At 46.8% G+C, this 13,515-nt stretch overlaps 1 protein-coding gene across 3 annotated transcripts in view; it reads left to right on the top strand.

Annotated features, from left to right (window-relative positions):
* The window catches only part of TSPAN11 (tetraspanin 11), a 220,117-nt gene that overhangs the window by 126,928 nt on the left and 79,674 nt on the right, over window positions 1-13,515 (top strand). Inside the window, exon 9 of one of the 3 annotated variants that reach the window (XM_074935598.1) lies at window positions 9,575-10,101. The exons of the other annotated variants lie outside the window; for them this stretch is intronic. Within the exon in view, the coding sequence (XP_074791699.1) occupies window positions 9,575-9,688 (114 nt within the window). The 3' untranslated portion in view covers window positions 9,689-10,101. Of the gene's footprint in view, window positions 1-9,574; window positions 10,102-13,515 lie in introns of those variants that run through there. 3 annotated transcript variants of the gene reach the window in all.

The raw sequence follows: 13,515 nt of genomic DNA, 5'->3' as shown, positions 1-13,515 counted from the left end.
AGGACCAGATGAGAGAAAGCAGGTCTTGCAGGATCGTGGCTCTGGCAAAGTTACCAGGCTTGAAGAGTTAGGGGTGTTCAGAAGTCAGTTCTTCACTTCCGCAGTAATATTTTCCGTTCCATGATAGATCATTGGCTTTCCTGTTTTGCTTTCCTGGGTGGTAGGTAATGGTGAACTCAAACCAAGAAAAAAACAAGGCACACCTTAGCTGCCTCTGGTTCAACACTCGGGCTTTGTGGAGGTACTTGAGGTTCTTATGGTTGGTGAAGACCCGTACTGAGCGCCGAGCCCTGTCCAAGTGGTGACACCATTCTGCAAAGGCCTTTTTTTATGGCGAACAGTTCCTTAAAATGAAGGTGGCCTTTAGCTAGTCAAAAGCGAGCTGGGCTTCAGGTGACCAAGGGAATTGCATGGCTTTGCAGAGGAGGGAGGTCAGAGGAGTTATTCATTGGGAGAAGTTGGCAATGAAGCTCCTGTAAAAATTCACAAAGCCCAGGAGACACTGAAGTTCCCAGAGAGTCCAGGGTGTTGTCCAGTTATGGATGGTTTCCACCTTCTGTGGATCCATCTGGATTCCCTCGGGGGAGATTATGTCCCCAACAATTCAATGGTGGCCTGTTCAAGGGCGTACTTTTTCAGTTTGGCATACAACCCATGCTTCCGTAGCCTCCCCAGGACACACCCAACATGATGGTAGTGCTGCACTGGATTCTCAGAAAATTTCAGCATGTAATTGTGGTAGATAATCGTGTATTGGTCCAGGATATCCTTGAACATGTCATTTACTAAATGTTTCAAGGGCATTGGTCAAGCCAAACAGCATCCAGGCAACTCTGTGGCAGTAGCAGAGAGGATGAAAGGCCTACCGGTTTCAGCCCAGATAATCTTATCCTGGATAACCCAGGCTGCTATGAACAGGTGAATGTTCCACCTCCTGCTGTCTTGACTCCTCAGTCCACGAGAGCGCAGGCCTCTTCAGCAGTGTTTCTGGCCCAGGTCCTGACCCAAGACATCTGCAGAGCCACAACTTGGTCATCAGTGCATACCTTCTTCTCCCACTATGCTGTCACCCAACCGGCTCGAGATGACACCAGGTTTGGGAGAGCACTGTTGCAATCTGCATGTCCATGAACTTTGAGCCCACCTCCTGATGTACTGTTTCTGAGTCCCCTTATGTGGAATGGATATAAGCAAGCACTTGAACAAGAAAAAACGGTTACTAACATTTCAGTAACTGTTGTTCTTCAAGATGTGTTGCTCATGTCCATTCCATGACCCACCTGTTGAAGTTAGCCAGCAAGAAGGAGCAGAGAGGGTGCAGGGCCTGTAGTGCCCTGTATACTGGCACAAGTGAAAAATCTCCGACAACGGTGCATGCAGCACGCGCATACCTAATGTGGAAAGGAAATGAGTAACACATCTCGAAGGACAACAGTTATGGACCATTTTTTCTCCATGTTCACTGAGGGTAGGACAGGAAGTAATCAATGTAGTTTGCAGCAAAGGAGATTTAGATTACATATTAGGAAAATCTTTTTAACTATCAGGATAGTTAAGCACTAGAACAGGTTACCTAAGGAGGTTGTGGAGTCTCTGGCATTGGAGGTTTTTTGTAATAGTCTAGAAAAACACCTGTCAGGGATGGCCTAGGTATACTTGGCCCTGCATCTGCATGGGCAAATGGACTAGGTGACCTTTCGAGGCCCTTTCAGCCCAACATTTCCATGATCCTTCCTTAAGACTGCAAATTTTGTAACTTCTGTACCAGTAACTTTAGTCTGCAAAACCTGGAGATGAATTTTCTTCATTCAAGTGCACACACATCTCCAGCAATGTTCCTTTTAGCCCCTTCACCTAAGAGCAAGCTACAACACTAACTAGACATGCTGTGAAGGCAACACAGATATTCGGGGACACCAGCATGAGCAGAATACGCCCCAGGCCTATTTGAAGGTGGTCTACTCCTGTCCCAGACACTGACTAGCAGCTTCTTCTTTTTTAATGAATAGAGTTTTTTGTTTAAAGCAAAACCTCTTGAAAGACACTGTCACATCCTTTATTCTTGAAAGTTCTGTCTTCCTTTTCCTGTAGGTCAAGTGGAAATTTAGATAGGTTTAAAAACTGGGGGGAATAAAAACCTCTAGTGTGAGAAAGTTAAGAGCATCAGTTTGAAAAAAAGAACATATTAGCTCTGGACATATGTATAGCTGGGGCGGGATTCTTCAAAGCACTCAGTGCTGTCCTAGCCCTGAAATCAGCGTTAAAACTCCCATTGACTTCCACTGGAGCAACAGCAGGCCCGTGGTGTGTGCTTTTGAAAATCCCACCCATAATGAACCTTGGTAGCGTGTATTACGTAGGAATACTGTGGTCTTCAGCTTGGATCAAACCAGGAATCTTCAGCACTAAAACCTCATGTGTCTCAAGGAGAACTGCCTGGGTGGCATGCAAATCCTCCATTTGGGGAGGCTGGGCATGCCCAGACCATGGCCCCGCCCCAAGGCTCATCCCCGCTCAGCCTCCTTGCCCGAAGCCCTGCCCACGCTCCACCCTTGGCCCTGCTTGCCCCCACCCTCCGGCCGCTCACCACTCACACATGCCTCTTTACCCCCTCCCCCGAGGGCCCCATGCAGGCAGAGCAGGGATGGGAAGACGCAGAGGGCAGAAGGGGCCTTGGCGGGGAAGAGGACAAGTGGGAGCAGGACCTCGGGGCGGAGCACGAATGGGGTCACGACCGGGGCACCCTCCAAAGGCAGCGGCTTAGCATCCCCTGGCCTTTTAGACCCACCACCCATGGAGAACTGTGCCGGGGGAAATTAATAAACTGTTATAGTCATCAGATCCAGGCACTAGCAGGAGACATGATGATATTCCCCAGGCCATTGTTTTATAACATACCGTGCTAGCAATGATGTGTGGGTGCAGACGAATGCATCCACCGCATTGCTAGGTCAAATATATATATTGCTTTCTTACTGGCAACAGCAATGACCAACTGCAGTGGTGCAGTTATAGCTCCACCAACCAGGAAAAAAGGAGGCATGTCAACTTTAGACAGTGTGGTACATAAGCCTCAGCTTGCCCATTTTGGCCCAGATCCTCAAAGGTATTTAGGCACCTACCTCCTAATCAATGGGAGTTAGGTGCCTAAATGCCTTAAAGGGTCTGGGCCTTCCTCTTTACCTCTGCCTCCTGGAAATGTCAGCTCTCAGAAGAGGAAAAATGAAGGACTTGGTGAGAAGAGAATTAAAAGGCAGGGGAAGAGCCTGCATCTGGGGGTGAAGAATCCAGCGCTGCAGGGATCTAGTCGCATATCTCCTCCATCCACCTCTGTTTCTCAGATGGAACCAGACATCAAACCTTTTTTAGCTTGGAGAGTGGGTTCTGTTTCTGAGATTGAGACCTGTCTCCCTTACACTCAGACATCTGGGTCTCCTATTCAAATACCTCCAGCCCCTCACTGTCTGAGGCATTTATATTAGACTTGCAGCTCTTTGTGTAGAAGCGACCAACTCCAATAAGGCACATCCCTGGGTGGTGGATAGGGGAACTTCCTGCAGATATGCTGGACAGCTGCGAATATTCAATAAAGCAGTTGCAGACCATCTCTCAGTAAGGTGGGATGAAGTAGTTGGTGGTGCAGATACCACTATAAAAGACCACTTAGGCCCTATGATGCGGATGTCAAGCCAAATAAAGAATGTCTAAAAATAAGTCTTGCTGGGGCTTGTCAGCTTTGGGAGGCAGCTCACTCAGGAGAGGGGAAAATCCAATTTGAACAGCTGACCTGTAAAGCCCATCCAACAGATAATACTCCTGTGAACTGGTGGCCATGTCACAACTATCCCAGAGGGGTAGGGCGTTCCCCGCAAACAATGTATAACATGCTTACCTGACTGTTGTAACTGGGCAAGGGCCGCTGAAGGTAAAGAAGCAAGTGAGTAATCTCAGATGTGGAGGCAGACATACACACTGACTGGAAGAAGGAGGAGCTATCTGAGATCCTAAAGAGAAGAAGAGTAAATGTGTACAAGAGACCAAATGGAAAGGTTGAAATGCCAAGGTGCTGGAGGAGGATTACAAAATCTACTACTCAGGGAATTCCAACACCGCCCCCACCAAAACAGTGTTGGAGAAACCTTGCAGAGTCATGTGATAGAGGTTACCCGAAGTTTGGGCCAAATGATGTGTTAAAATGTGCTGGGAAGAGGTAACATCCATATAGTGAGTGACTATGCATCACAGGTATGAGAGGTTTAAAAGAGGAGTTTTTTTGGTGAGTTGTTGTGCCTTACTGGAAACATACCATCCAACGAGAAGATAATTATCAGAACAGATCTAAAATAACTGCAAAGGCTGGATATGAAATAGTCCACGGAGACCATGACATTGGAAATAGAAACTCATGGGGAGTGGTGGGGGGGTGGGCGGAGAAATGGCCCTACAGACTTGTCTGGCACTTGGCTTAGTGGTCATAAACACACACTTTCAGAAGAGGGAAATCCATATCATAACTTATGCCAATAAAGGACACAAGAGCTAAGTTCCCTCTAAGCTGTGCGACCGCTTATTAAGCCCCGCGCAGGGGCTCAGGGCTGCAGCGGGGAGAGATGCCTCTCCCCCAGCCCCAAACCTGCCACGCCAGGGAGAGGCACCTCTCCCTGCCGGCCCCAACACGGACCTGCCGCAGCAGGGGGAAAGGCGCCTCTTCCCCCACCCAGACCAGGTGCTGCTGTGGGGAGTCCTCTCTCCCTGCCTTAGCCCCTGGGAAGCCTGCACCCCAAACCCCTCATCCCCAGTCCCACCCCAGAATCCGGCACCCCCCACCACATCCCAATCCTGAGCCCGCCTCCCACACTCCAAACCTCCCAGCCCTACCCCCAGCACATGAATTTTGTTATGTGCATCAATATGGAGGTGATGTGTGACACATCACCTCCATGTTGGCTCGCATAACAAAATTCATTCCACACATGCGTGGGAAAAATTAGAGGAAACAAGACTGAAATCTATTTCCCTTTAATAAGAAAAGACCGATCATGAATAATCTACTGTAAGGTAACACCCTATGAGTGCATTGGGAGACAGCACAGACCTTGCCTTTCTGCCTTCAGAATGCAGACACCTTGGAAGCTCCAGAACCTCTGGGCACCAGAAAGGACTAGGTTGAGGAAATGTAAAGACAGGAATTAAAAACACTTCAAACCAGGAATAATGTGTAGATTTCTTGACGACACATAGGGAGGTGTGGAGGACAGTTGGTCCAAACTCAAGTCCTCTTTTCTGGAAACAGTACATGAAGTCCGAGGAGCGATGAAACCGGTGCCAAAAAGGATAAGAAGGGAAACTTGGTGGTGGAATCCTCAAGTTCAAGAATCCGTTGAAGGGGAAAAAAAGATAATTTTCCAAAAATGGCAGGCTATTGGTTTGAGCTGTGATAAGATGGCACATACGGAGGCAAAAAAGGAGTCCAAAGGAAGTGTTGCAACAGCTAAAAATATGGCCTCCTCTATAATCGAGTAGGGGAGGACATGAAGGAGAGAATACCATTGATAGACTTGCCAAGGCAAGAGAGAAAATGACAAAGGATGTGAATGTGTTTGCTTATATTACAAATGAATGTGGTATATTGCAAATGAATGTTGACTCAATCAGGAAAGTTCGGTGTGATTATTTTGAAAGAGTGATGAATCAGAAGAATCCAAGGGAGGAATTAAGAACATGTAAACCAAACCAGAGCATGACAGATTACATACACAAGACAAGGGTTCCAGAGGCACTTAGGAAAATGAAAAAGGAGAAAAGCACTTGGGCCCGATGAAGTACCAGTGGGTGCTGTGAAGTCATTGGGAAGGGAAGGCATTACATGTCTTATAGGTTCAGTTATATTCTTAAGAAAAAAATGCCATGTGAATGGCGTAAAGCCTTGTGGTGCCTATTTTTAAACATAAAGGAGCTAGTTCACTGTGTGCTAATTATCACCCAGTTAAGCTGATGGCATATGTCTGAAAGTGTGGGAGAAGTTTATTGAAAAGCATCTGCACAGAATGGTTGACATTTGGAAGGGTCAGTATGGATTCATGCCAGGAAGGAGCACATTTGATGCCATATTTGCGCTATGAATCCTCATAGAGAAGTTCAGAGAAAAAAGAGATGGCAACTGCGTGGTTTTTGTGGACCTGAAAAAGCTGTATGGGCATGTACCAACAGAACTAGTTTAGTGCAATTTATGAGAGAGGAGCGCCAGAAGGATATGTCTGTCCTATCCGGGGTACGTATGATAGAATGACTACCATAGCCCAAACTAAATGGAGCTACAAGAGAGAATTTCCAGTGCACACTGGCCTGCATCAGGGGTCAGTGTTCAGCCCCTTTTTGCTTACAGTTGTCATGGATGTGATACGTGAGAATACACAAAGGGAGTTGCCTCGGAACATGCTGTTCGCACTTAGCAGTAAGTCATCAGTGGAAGACTGTGAAACCCTGCCAGCCAACTTGGAGCAGTGGCAAAATAGTTTTGAGTGGGTTGGGCCAAGAGTGAACATGAGTAAGATGAGGCTAGGATAACTGAGGGAGGAGGACTTACCATAAAAGGTTATCACAGTCAAAGAACTTAGAAGAGTGAAAAAATTTAAATACCTTAGATCAGTGCCCTTCTGAGTGATGCCCAACATCGTATTAAAGCTGTGTGGAGCAAATGTGGAAGCTGAACCCAGTTCTCTGATAAAAAGATGCCAATACAGGTAAAAGGTAGAGTGCATAAAATTGTCATTCGACCCATCTTAATGTACAGAACAAACATGCCAGCCACAATAAAGGAAATCTGGCTGCTCTCCACCACAGAAATGAAGATGCTGAGATGGTCAAATGGTTGGACTCTCCATGATAGGAAACAAAATGAGGTTCTAAGGGGCCTAATGCAGGTTGCTCCAACTGAAGACAAGTCGAGTGAGTCTAGGCTATGTGGGTATGGCCAATATCCAGTGGAGACCAGAGAGCTACATCAGTCGGATGGCACTTGCGATGACTGTGGACAGAAGATGACCAAGAGGAAGACCGAAGACTTGGTACACAGACCGGATATCAGTGGACCTCAGAGAGACCAATCTATATGGCAGCCTGTCATGTGATCATGAGTTTTGGAAGAAGGTTATAGAAGTCACTGACCCCAAATAGTGGCAAGAAAGAATATGATGCTGCAGCTCCTTGATGCTTCCTGGCTCCCAGTGAGTCAGGGGAGCCCTGCTATAATGGGCCCATCTCTTTCTGTAGACGTCCTCTGGCTTTCTCAGCCTCAGCCCCTTCTCCAGAATGCTTTAAGCAGCTCCTTTCCCTCTGGTGGTGTTTCCGCTGGTGCTGCCTCAATCAGTATGGCTTGCATCATTCCCCTCTGCACACAAAGGGAAAACTTCTGCCTTCTCCATTGCTGTAACTTTCTCAGGGGAAATGGGTCTGCCTTCCTCTTTCATCCCTTCTGGGGACCAGTCTTCTTAGACAGGATTTACAGGGCTTTATCTAGGCCCCACTTGGAAATCTGTGGCCCCTTTTCCTCAGGCCTGCACCTCATTTCCCTCTGTGCATCTGACTCTTCTCATCCTAGGCTGGGACCTGCCTTCTCTTCCTCAGGCCTCCCTGCTAAAATGCTTGTGGGGAGTGGACAAGGACTACAGTATTTGGTCTAATCATATGGTAGAAATCCCATATTCGTCCCTGCTAGGAGACTCAGGGATCACTTGCTATGCCTCATTTTTCTTCCTCTGTCCCAGTCAGGGTCCTCTTTCTCTATCCTCTCCAGAAAATTCCCTCTCTTCTGCCAAATATTCCTTCTCTTGGTATTGAGAGCCTCTTGCATAGTGGTGCCATTCACCCCATGTTGCAACAGCTGTTGCAGCTTTTTCCTCCCTGCAACCCAATCTGTGTGTCCTGATTATTGCTAGTATCTTGGGATGGTCATCTTCCCATCCAGGGTTTCCACTCCTCTTGGGAACACAATCTCAGCATCAGCCTCCCGGAACTCCAAGCAATTCGCCTCGCCCAGCCAGCTTGGGGACCCCTGCTTCAGAACCATCGTTTTCTTACCAGACTAGAGAGCAGAGCTCTGAACAGACAAGTGAGCACCTGTCTGAGCCTCTTCTGGGTGGAGAGCTATCTCCACTCACTTTGTCTGGTTTACCTAGAGGGGAAAGAGAGGTCAGCTACCTATAGGGGAAAAGAGAATGTTCATTAATTTCAGGCAAGTGGAACTACAAGCCCTTAGGCTTCCTCAGTGCCAGCTAACTTTTGAGTTTTCTTATGTTCCATCTTTGGGCCATATTTTCTTCCTGTTGGTCACCTCCACACCCTCTGTTTGGCGCAACCCATGGGACCTGACTGCTACAGTAGGTCAGAAAGTGATTCAAGCAGCTTTTCGACACACAGTGCTCCCACCTCACACACACACACTCCCCATGAGTCTCTGCTTAATACATATGTCATTCACTGATGTTGCTAGGCAGAATAGGAAGGGAGTGACTGATGACAAAGGAAAACTGCTTACCAGTATTTCTGTCTCCTGTGGTTTTCTCTAGTACCTTTCTACATCCAAACATACTCCTTCCCCTTGGGGAGTGCACTACCTTGGCATTGTTATACAGCTTTGAATATCTCACGCTGAACTGGGGAGGCTGACACTTCCATATTAGCTCTGATTCAGTTCTTTTGCCTCCTGCTTTCTTTGTGGTGTAGATGGGGTCATCCTGCTGTCAGTCATTGCTGTTGCTTGGTAGGGTCGGAGAAAAGAAGATTATGAAAAACAATTGCAAAGCAGTAATATTCCCTTAACACCAACTCAACACACACACACACATTAATTCAGTGTTAAACCTGATAATTTAAATCTTTATAAACCAATAAATTCAGAGTTCGTCTTGTTATGGCAGGTTTAACTCTACCCCTGGCATAGATGTGATGAAATAGGACCTTTCAGTACACAATCACACGCTGCATCACTGGGCTGTATTCTGTAACTCTTTGCTAACCTCAGTTTTCGCCTGATACAAAGCCCACTGAAGTGAATAGAAAGACTCTTAATGACTTCAGTAGGCTTTGAGGCAGGCCTTAGCTGGAAATCTGGAATACTGTGAGCATTCTTGTCTCCCATGTTTAATAAAGATGAATTCAAAATGGAACAGGTGCAGAGAAGGGCTACTAGGATGATCAGAGGAATGGAAAATCTGCCTTATGAGAGGAGAATTAAGGAGCTTGGCTTGTTTAGCCTAATGAAACAAAGGAGGGAGATAGGATTTCTCTCTACAAATACATCAGAGGGATAAACATCAGGGAGGAAGAGAAGTTATTTAAGGTTACAGGCCAGTGTGGGCACAAGAACAAATGGATATAAACTGGTCATCAATTAGTTTAGGCTTGAAGTTAGATGAAGACTTTTAACCATCAGAGGAGTGAAGTTCTGGAACACCCTTGCAAGGAGAGTAGTGGGGGGAAAAATACCTAACTTGTTTCAAGACTAAGCTTGACAAGTTTATGGAGGGGATGGTATGATGCTATGTCCCCCACAGATTTCTTTGCTTCTCCGCAGAAAAATGACTTTCTGACAGGGAAGCAAAAGGAAGCTGCAAGAGCAGTCACGCACCAGTCCCTAGCAGCGCAGGTACATTGTTTCAGGCATCTGGAGCAGCCGGTGGAGAGGTAAATCACAACGGGACTAGGGACACCTCAGCCAGTGGCTCCTACCCTGAGCCAGGATCAGCTGCTAGTCTGGAACTTCCTCTTCCCCTGCAAGGAGTGGCTGTGTCAGACCCATCCCCAGAAACCTCCCCCAGTTACAGGAAGCTCAGCATCCTCCCCTGCTTCCTGCCCCCATCACTCCTCAACTGTGGGGGGAGGGATCACTGTACAGGAGCTGCTCCCCCATCCTCCCAACCCCCGTGCATCCAGACCTCCCATACCCAAACACCCCTGCCAAGCCTCATCCCGTAGACCCAGAACCCCCCTAGCCCTCCATACCCAAACCCCACCCTACTGAACCTCAACCCCTGCATCTGGAGCCTCCCTGCACTCAAACCTCCACCCTGATGAGCCCCACCCCCCTACACACCACCCTGAGCCCCTACATCCGGACACCCACACTACTGACCCCCAACTAGCTGCACTCAGACCCCCACTCCACCAAGCCCCACTCCCCCAGACTCCCCAGCTGAGACCCCCCCACACCCTCCACTGAGCCCCAACTACCTTCACCTGGAAGCCCCTGCAGCGTCCCATTGCCCCTGCACCTGGAACCACACCCTCAACGAGCCTCTGTGCATCCAGATCCCGCCACGCCTAGATTCCCCCACTGAGCTGCCTGCACCCAGATTGTCCCACACAGAATCCTCTCACCTCACACCTGGATCCCCCCAAACTGAGCCCCTCCACACTTGGATCCTGCCTGCCCCACACCTAGTGTGCCTGGCGCAGAGGCACATACCTGCATACCTTGGACGTCAGATGGGTGCTGGCCTTATACATTGATAGAACAAAGCCTTTCTGTAAGTCAACACAGTTGTTCGTTGCTGTAGATGACAGGATGAAAGGTTACCCAGTGTCAGCCCAGAGAATCTCATCTTGGATCACAGCCTGCATCCGCTACTGATACGAGCTGGCAAGGGTGCCCTCGCCAGCGACCATGATGGCTCATTCAACTAGAGTGCAGGCGTCATCAGCTGCCTTCCTGGCGCAGGCGCCGATCCAAGAGATCTGTCGGGCTGCAACCTGGTTGTCCGTCGACACGTTCATGTCGTACTACGCGCTGACCCAGCAGGCTTGAGACAATGCTGACTTCGGCAGAGCAGTGCTGCAAGACTGTGAACTCTGAGCCCACCTCCATTGATTCTGCTTGTGAGTCACCTAGAATGGAAGTGACATGAACAAGCACTCGAAGAAGAAAAAACTGTTACCTACCTTTCATAACTGCTGTTCTTCGAAATGTGTTGCTCATGTCCATTCCATTACCTGCCCTCCTGCCCCTCTGTCAGAGTTGTCGGCAAGAAGGAACTGAGAGGGCGTAGGGCTGATATAGCGCAGAATCAGTGCAGCACTCCAGAGGGCGCCACAGCCGGCCCTACGGGTACCGCCAAGGCAAAAATCTCTGATGGCCGCTCACGTGGGTGCATGCACACTTAGAATGGAATGGTCCTGAGCAACACATCTCGAAGAACAACAGTTACCGGTTTTTCATTATTAACACGTTTGCCCAGTAGTATGTCCCATTGCCCCGTATCGGTCAGTCTTGTAAGAAAAGACAAGCATAGTGCATACGGTACATGCACAGAGGGGAGTTTGGGTTGCCATAGGAACCTTAAATCTCAATTGCCCGACTCCTGTGAGTTTGAAATCTATAATGTAATGTTCCATTCATGTGGTTTATTGAATTCACTCTTCTATTTAGTTGTTTTTTTCTGAGGTCAAATCCTGTCATGCTAGGGCATGAGACCTTATAGAGCAAGGTGTATTATAATCCAAATTATCAGAAAGTTGCACATCTTGTATTTTCTAAGTGCTTCTGTCAAGGTTCCTCCCCCATGCTGAACTCTAGGGTACAGATGTGGGGACCTGCATGAAAACCTCCTAAGCTTACTTTTACCAGCTTAGGTTAAAACTTCCCTAAGGTACAAATTAATTTTATCCTTTGTCCTTGGAATATCCACTGCCACCACCACACTCTAACTGGGTTTACTGGGAAACATAGTTTGGACATGTCTTTCCCCCCAAAATCCTTCCAACCCTTGCACCCCACTTCCTGGGAAAGGTTTGGTAAAAATCCTCACCAATTTGCATAGGTGACCACAGACCCAAACCCTTGGATCTGAGAACAATGAAAAAGCATTCAGTTTTCTTACAAGAAGACTTTTAATAGAAATAGAAGTAAATCGAAGTAAAGGAATCACCTCTGTAAAATCAGGATGGTAGATACCTTACAGGGTAATTAGATTCAAAACATAGAGAATCCCTCTAGGCAAAACCTTAAGTTACAAAAAAGACACACAGACAGAAATAGTCATTCTATTCAGCGCAGTTCTTTTCTCAGCCATTTAAAGAAATCATAATCTAACACATACCTAGCTAGATTACTTACTAAAAGTTCTAAGACTCCATTCCTGTTCTGTCCCCGGCAAAAGCAGCATATAGACAGACACAGACCCTTTGTTTCTCTCCCTCCTCCCAGCTTTTGAAAGTATCTTGTCTCCTCATTGGTCATTTTGGTCAGGTGCCAGCGAGGTTACCTTTAGCTTCTTAACCCTTTACAGATGAGAGGATTTTTCCTCTGGCCAGGAGGGATTTTAAAGGGGTTTACCCTTCCCTTTATATTTATGACAGCTTCACAGACACTTTTCAGACACTGATTTGCTGTGTGATAGAGGGAATGGTTCACAGATTTAAACCTGAAATTCAATTTTGGAGGACAGGAGATGTCAATATAATTGTGTAAACATGTAACTCAGTGAAAGACAAACACTTCGCACAAATGCTAAAAAAAAAAGAAAAAGAAAGAAAGAAAGCAGCAGCGTTTTATTTTCACTTTATCTCCTCACTCCATGTGATCTTCTTTCCCCCATGTGATATTTTTAACTTGCTCTCTCAAGTCATCCCACTCTCTACTTGTAAAAATAGATCTGAAACCGTAAGTTTGGTAACAAACTGTGTGAAATGGCTTTTCTTGTATTGGAGTCTATTGCTACTTTATAATCTTCCCCCACATCTAAATTGAATTGATTTGTCATTGCTCCTTTAAAGGAGTTCTTTCTGACTCTTGGTGCAGTAAACACAGAAGAGATGTATGAAAAGAGGGAATGTTGTCTAGTGGTTAAAGAAGGAAACCTTGAGTCAAGACTCCTGGGCAAGACTTTAAGAAATGCCTCCAGTTAGGCTCCTAGCATCCATTTTTCACTACCTAAATATCATGCCTGATTTTTCAAAGGTGCTGAACACCCAGCAGCTCCTCCATGAATTTTGTGGGAACTGCTGGGTGCTCAACCCCTTTGATAATCAGGCAAGATATTTAGGCACTGAGAAAAGGATTTAGGAGCCTAACTCTAGCTAACTATTTCTGGATATCTTAATCGTGGGTTCTAGCATGCGCTGTGCCACTGTCTTACTGTATGGGCTTGGGCAAGTCTCTTAGCCTCTCAGTCCCTTGGTTTACAAATTTGTAAAGTGAATACTACCCTCACTGGGCTTGACTCAACTGGTGTTTATAAAGCGCTTTGAGATAGTTGGATGAAAGTGCTCAGTATTTCAATTCTTAGTTTATGAATTAATAATGCAAAATATGTCAATTCTGGAGACTTGCCCAAAAAATAGGTAGAACTGTCCACCAGGTTATCTGAGGGTATTTTTACAAGTACAAGCTGAGGAAGCAGGTGGGTTCCAGAGACTCAGGCGGCATTGCCTAGCACAAATAGGTTGCTTACTAATAATATTGGTTAGTTGAGATTTTCCCCTCCTCCCTAAAATCAAAAGAAGGGCATGTTTTCCCCT

The sequence above is a fragment of the Natator depressus genome, chromosome 1, assembly GCF_965152275.1.
Source record: "Natator depressus isolate rNatDep1 chromosome 1, rNatDep2.hap1, whole genome shotgun sequence".
NCBI classification, from domain to species: Eukaryota; Metazoa; Chordata; order Testudines; family Cheloniidae; genus Natator; species Natator depressus.
The sequence above is the reverse complement of the archived record's forward strand: the minus strand, read 5'-3'. Positions and strand labels throughout refer to the sequence as shown.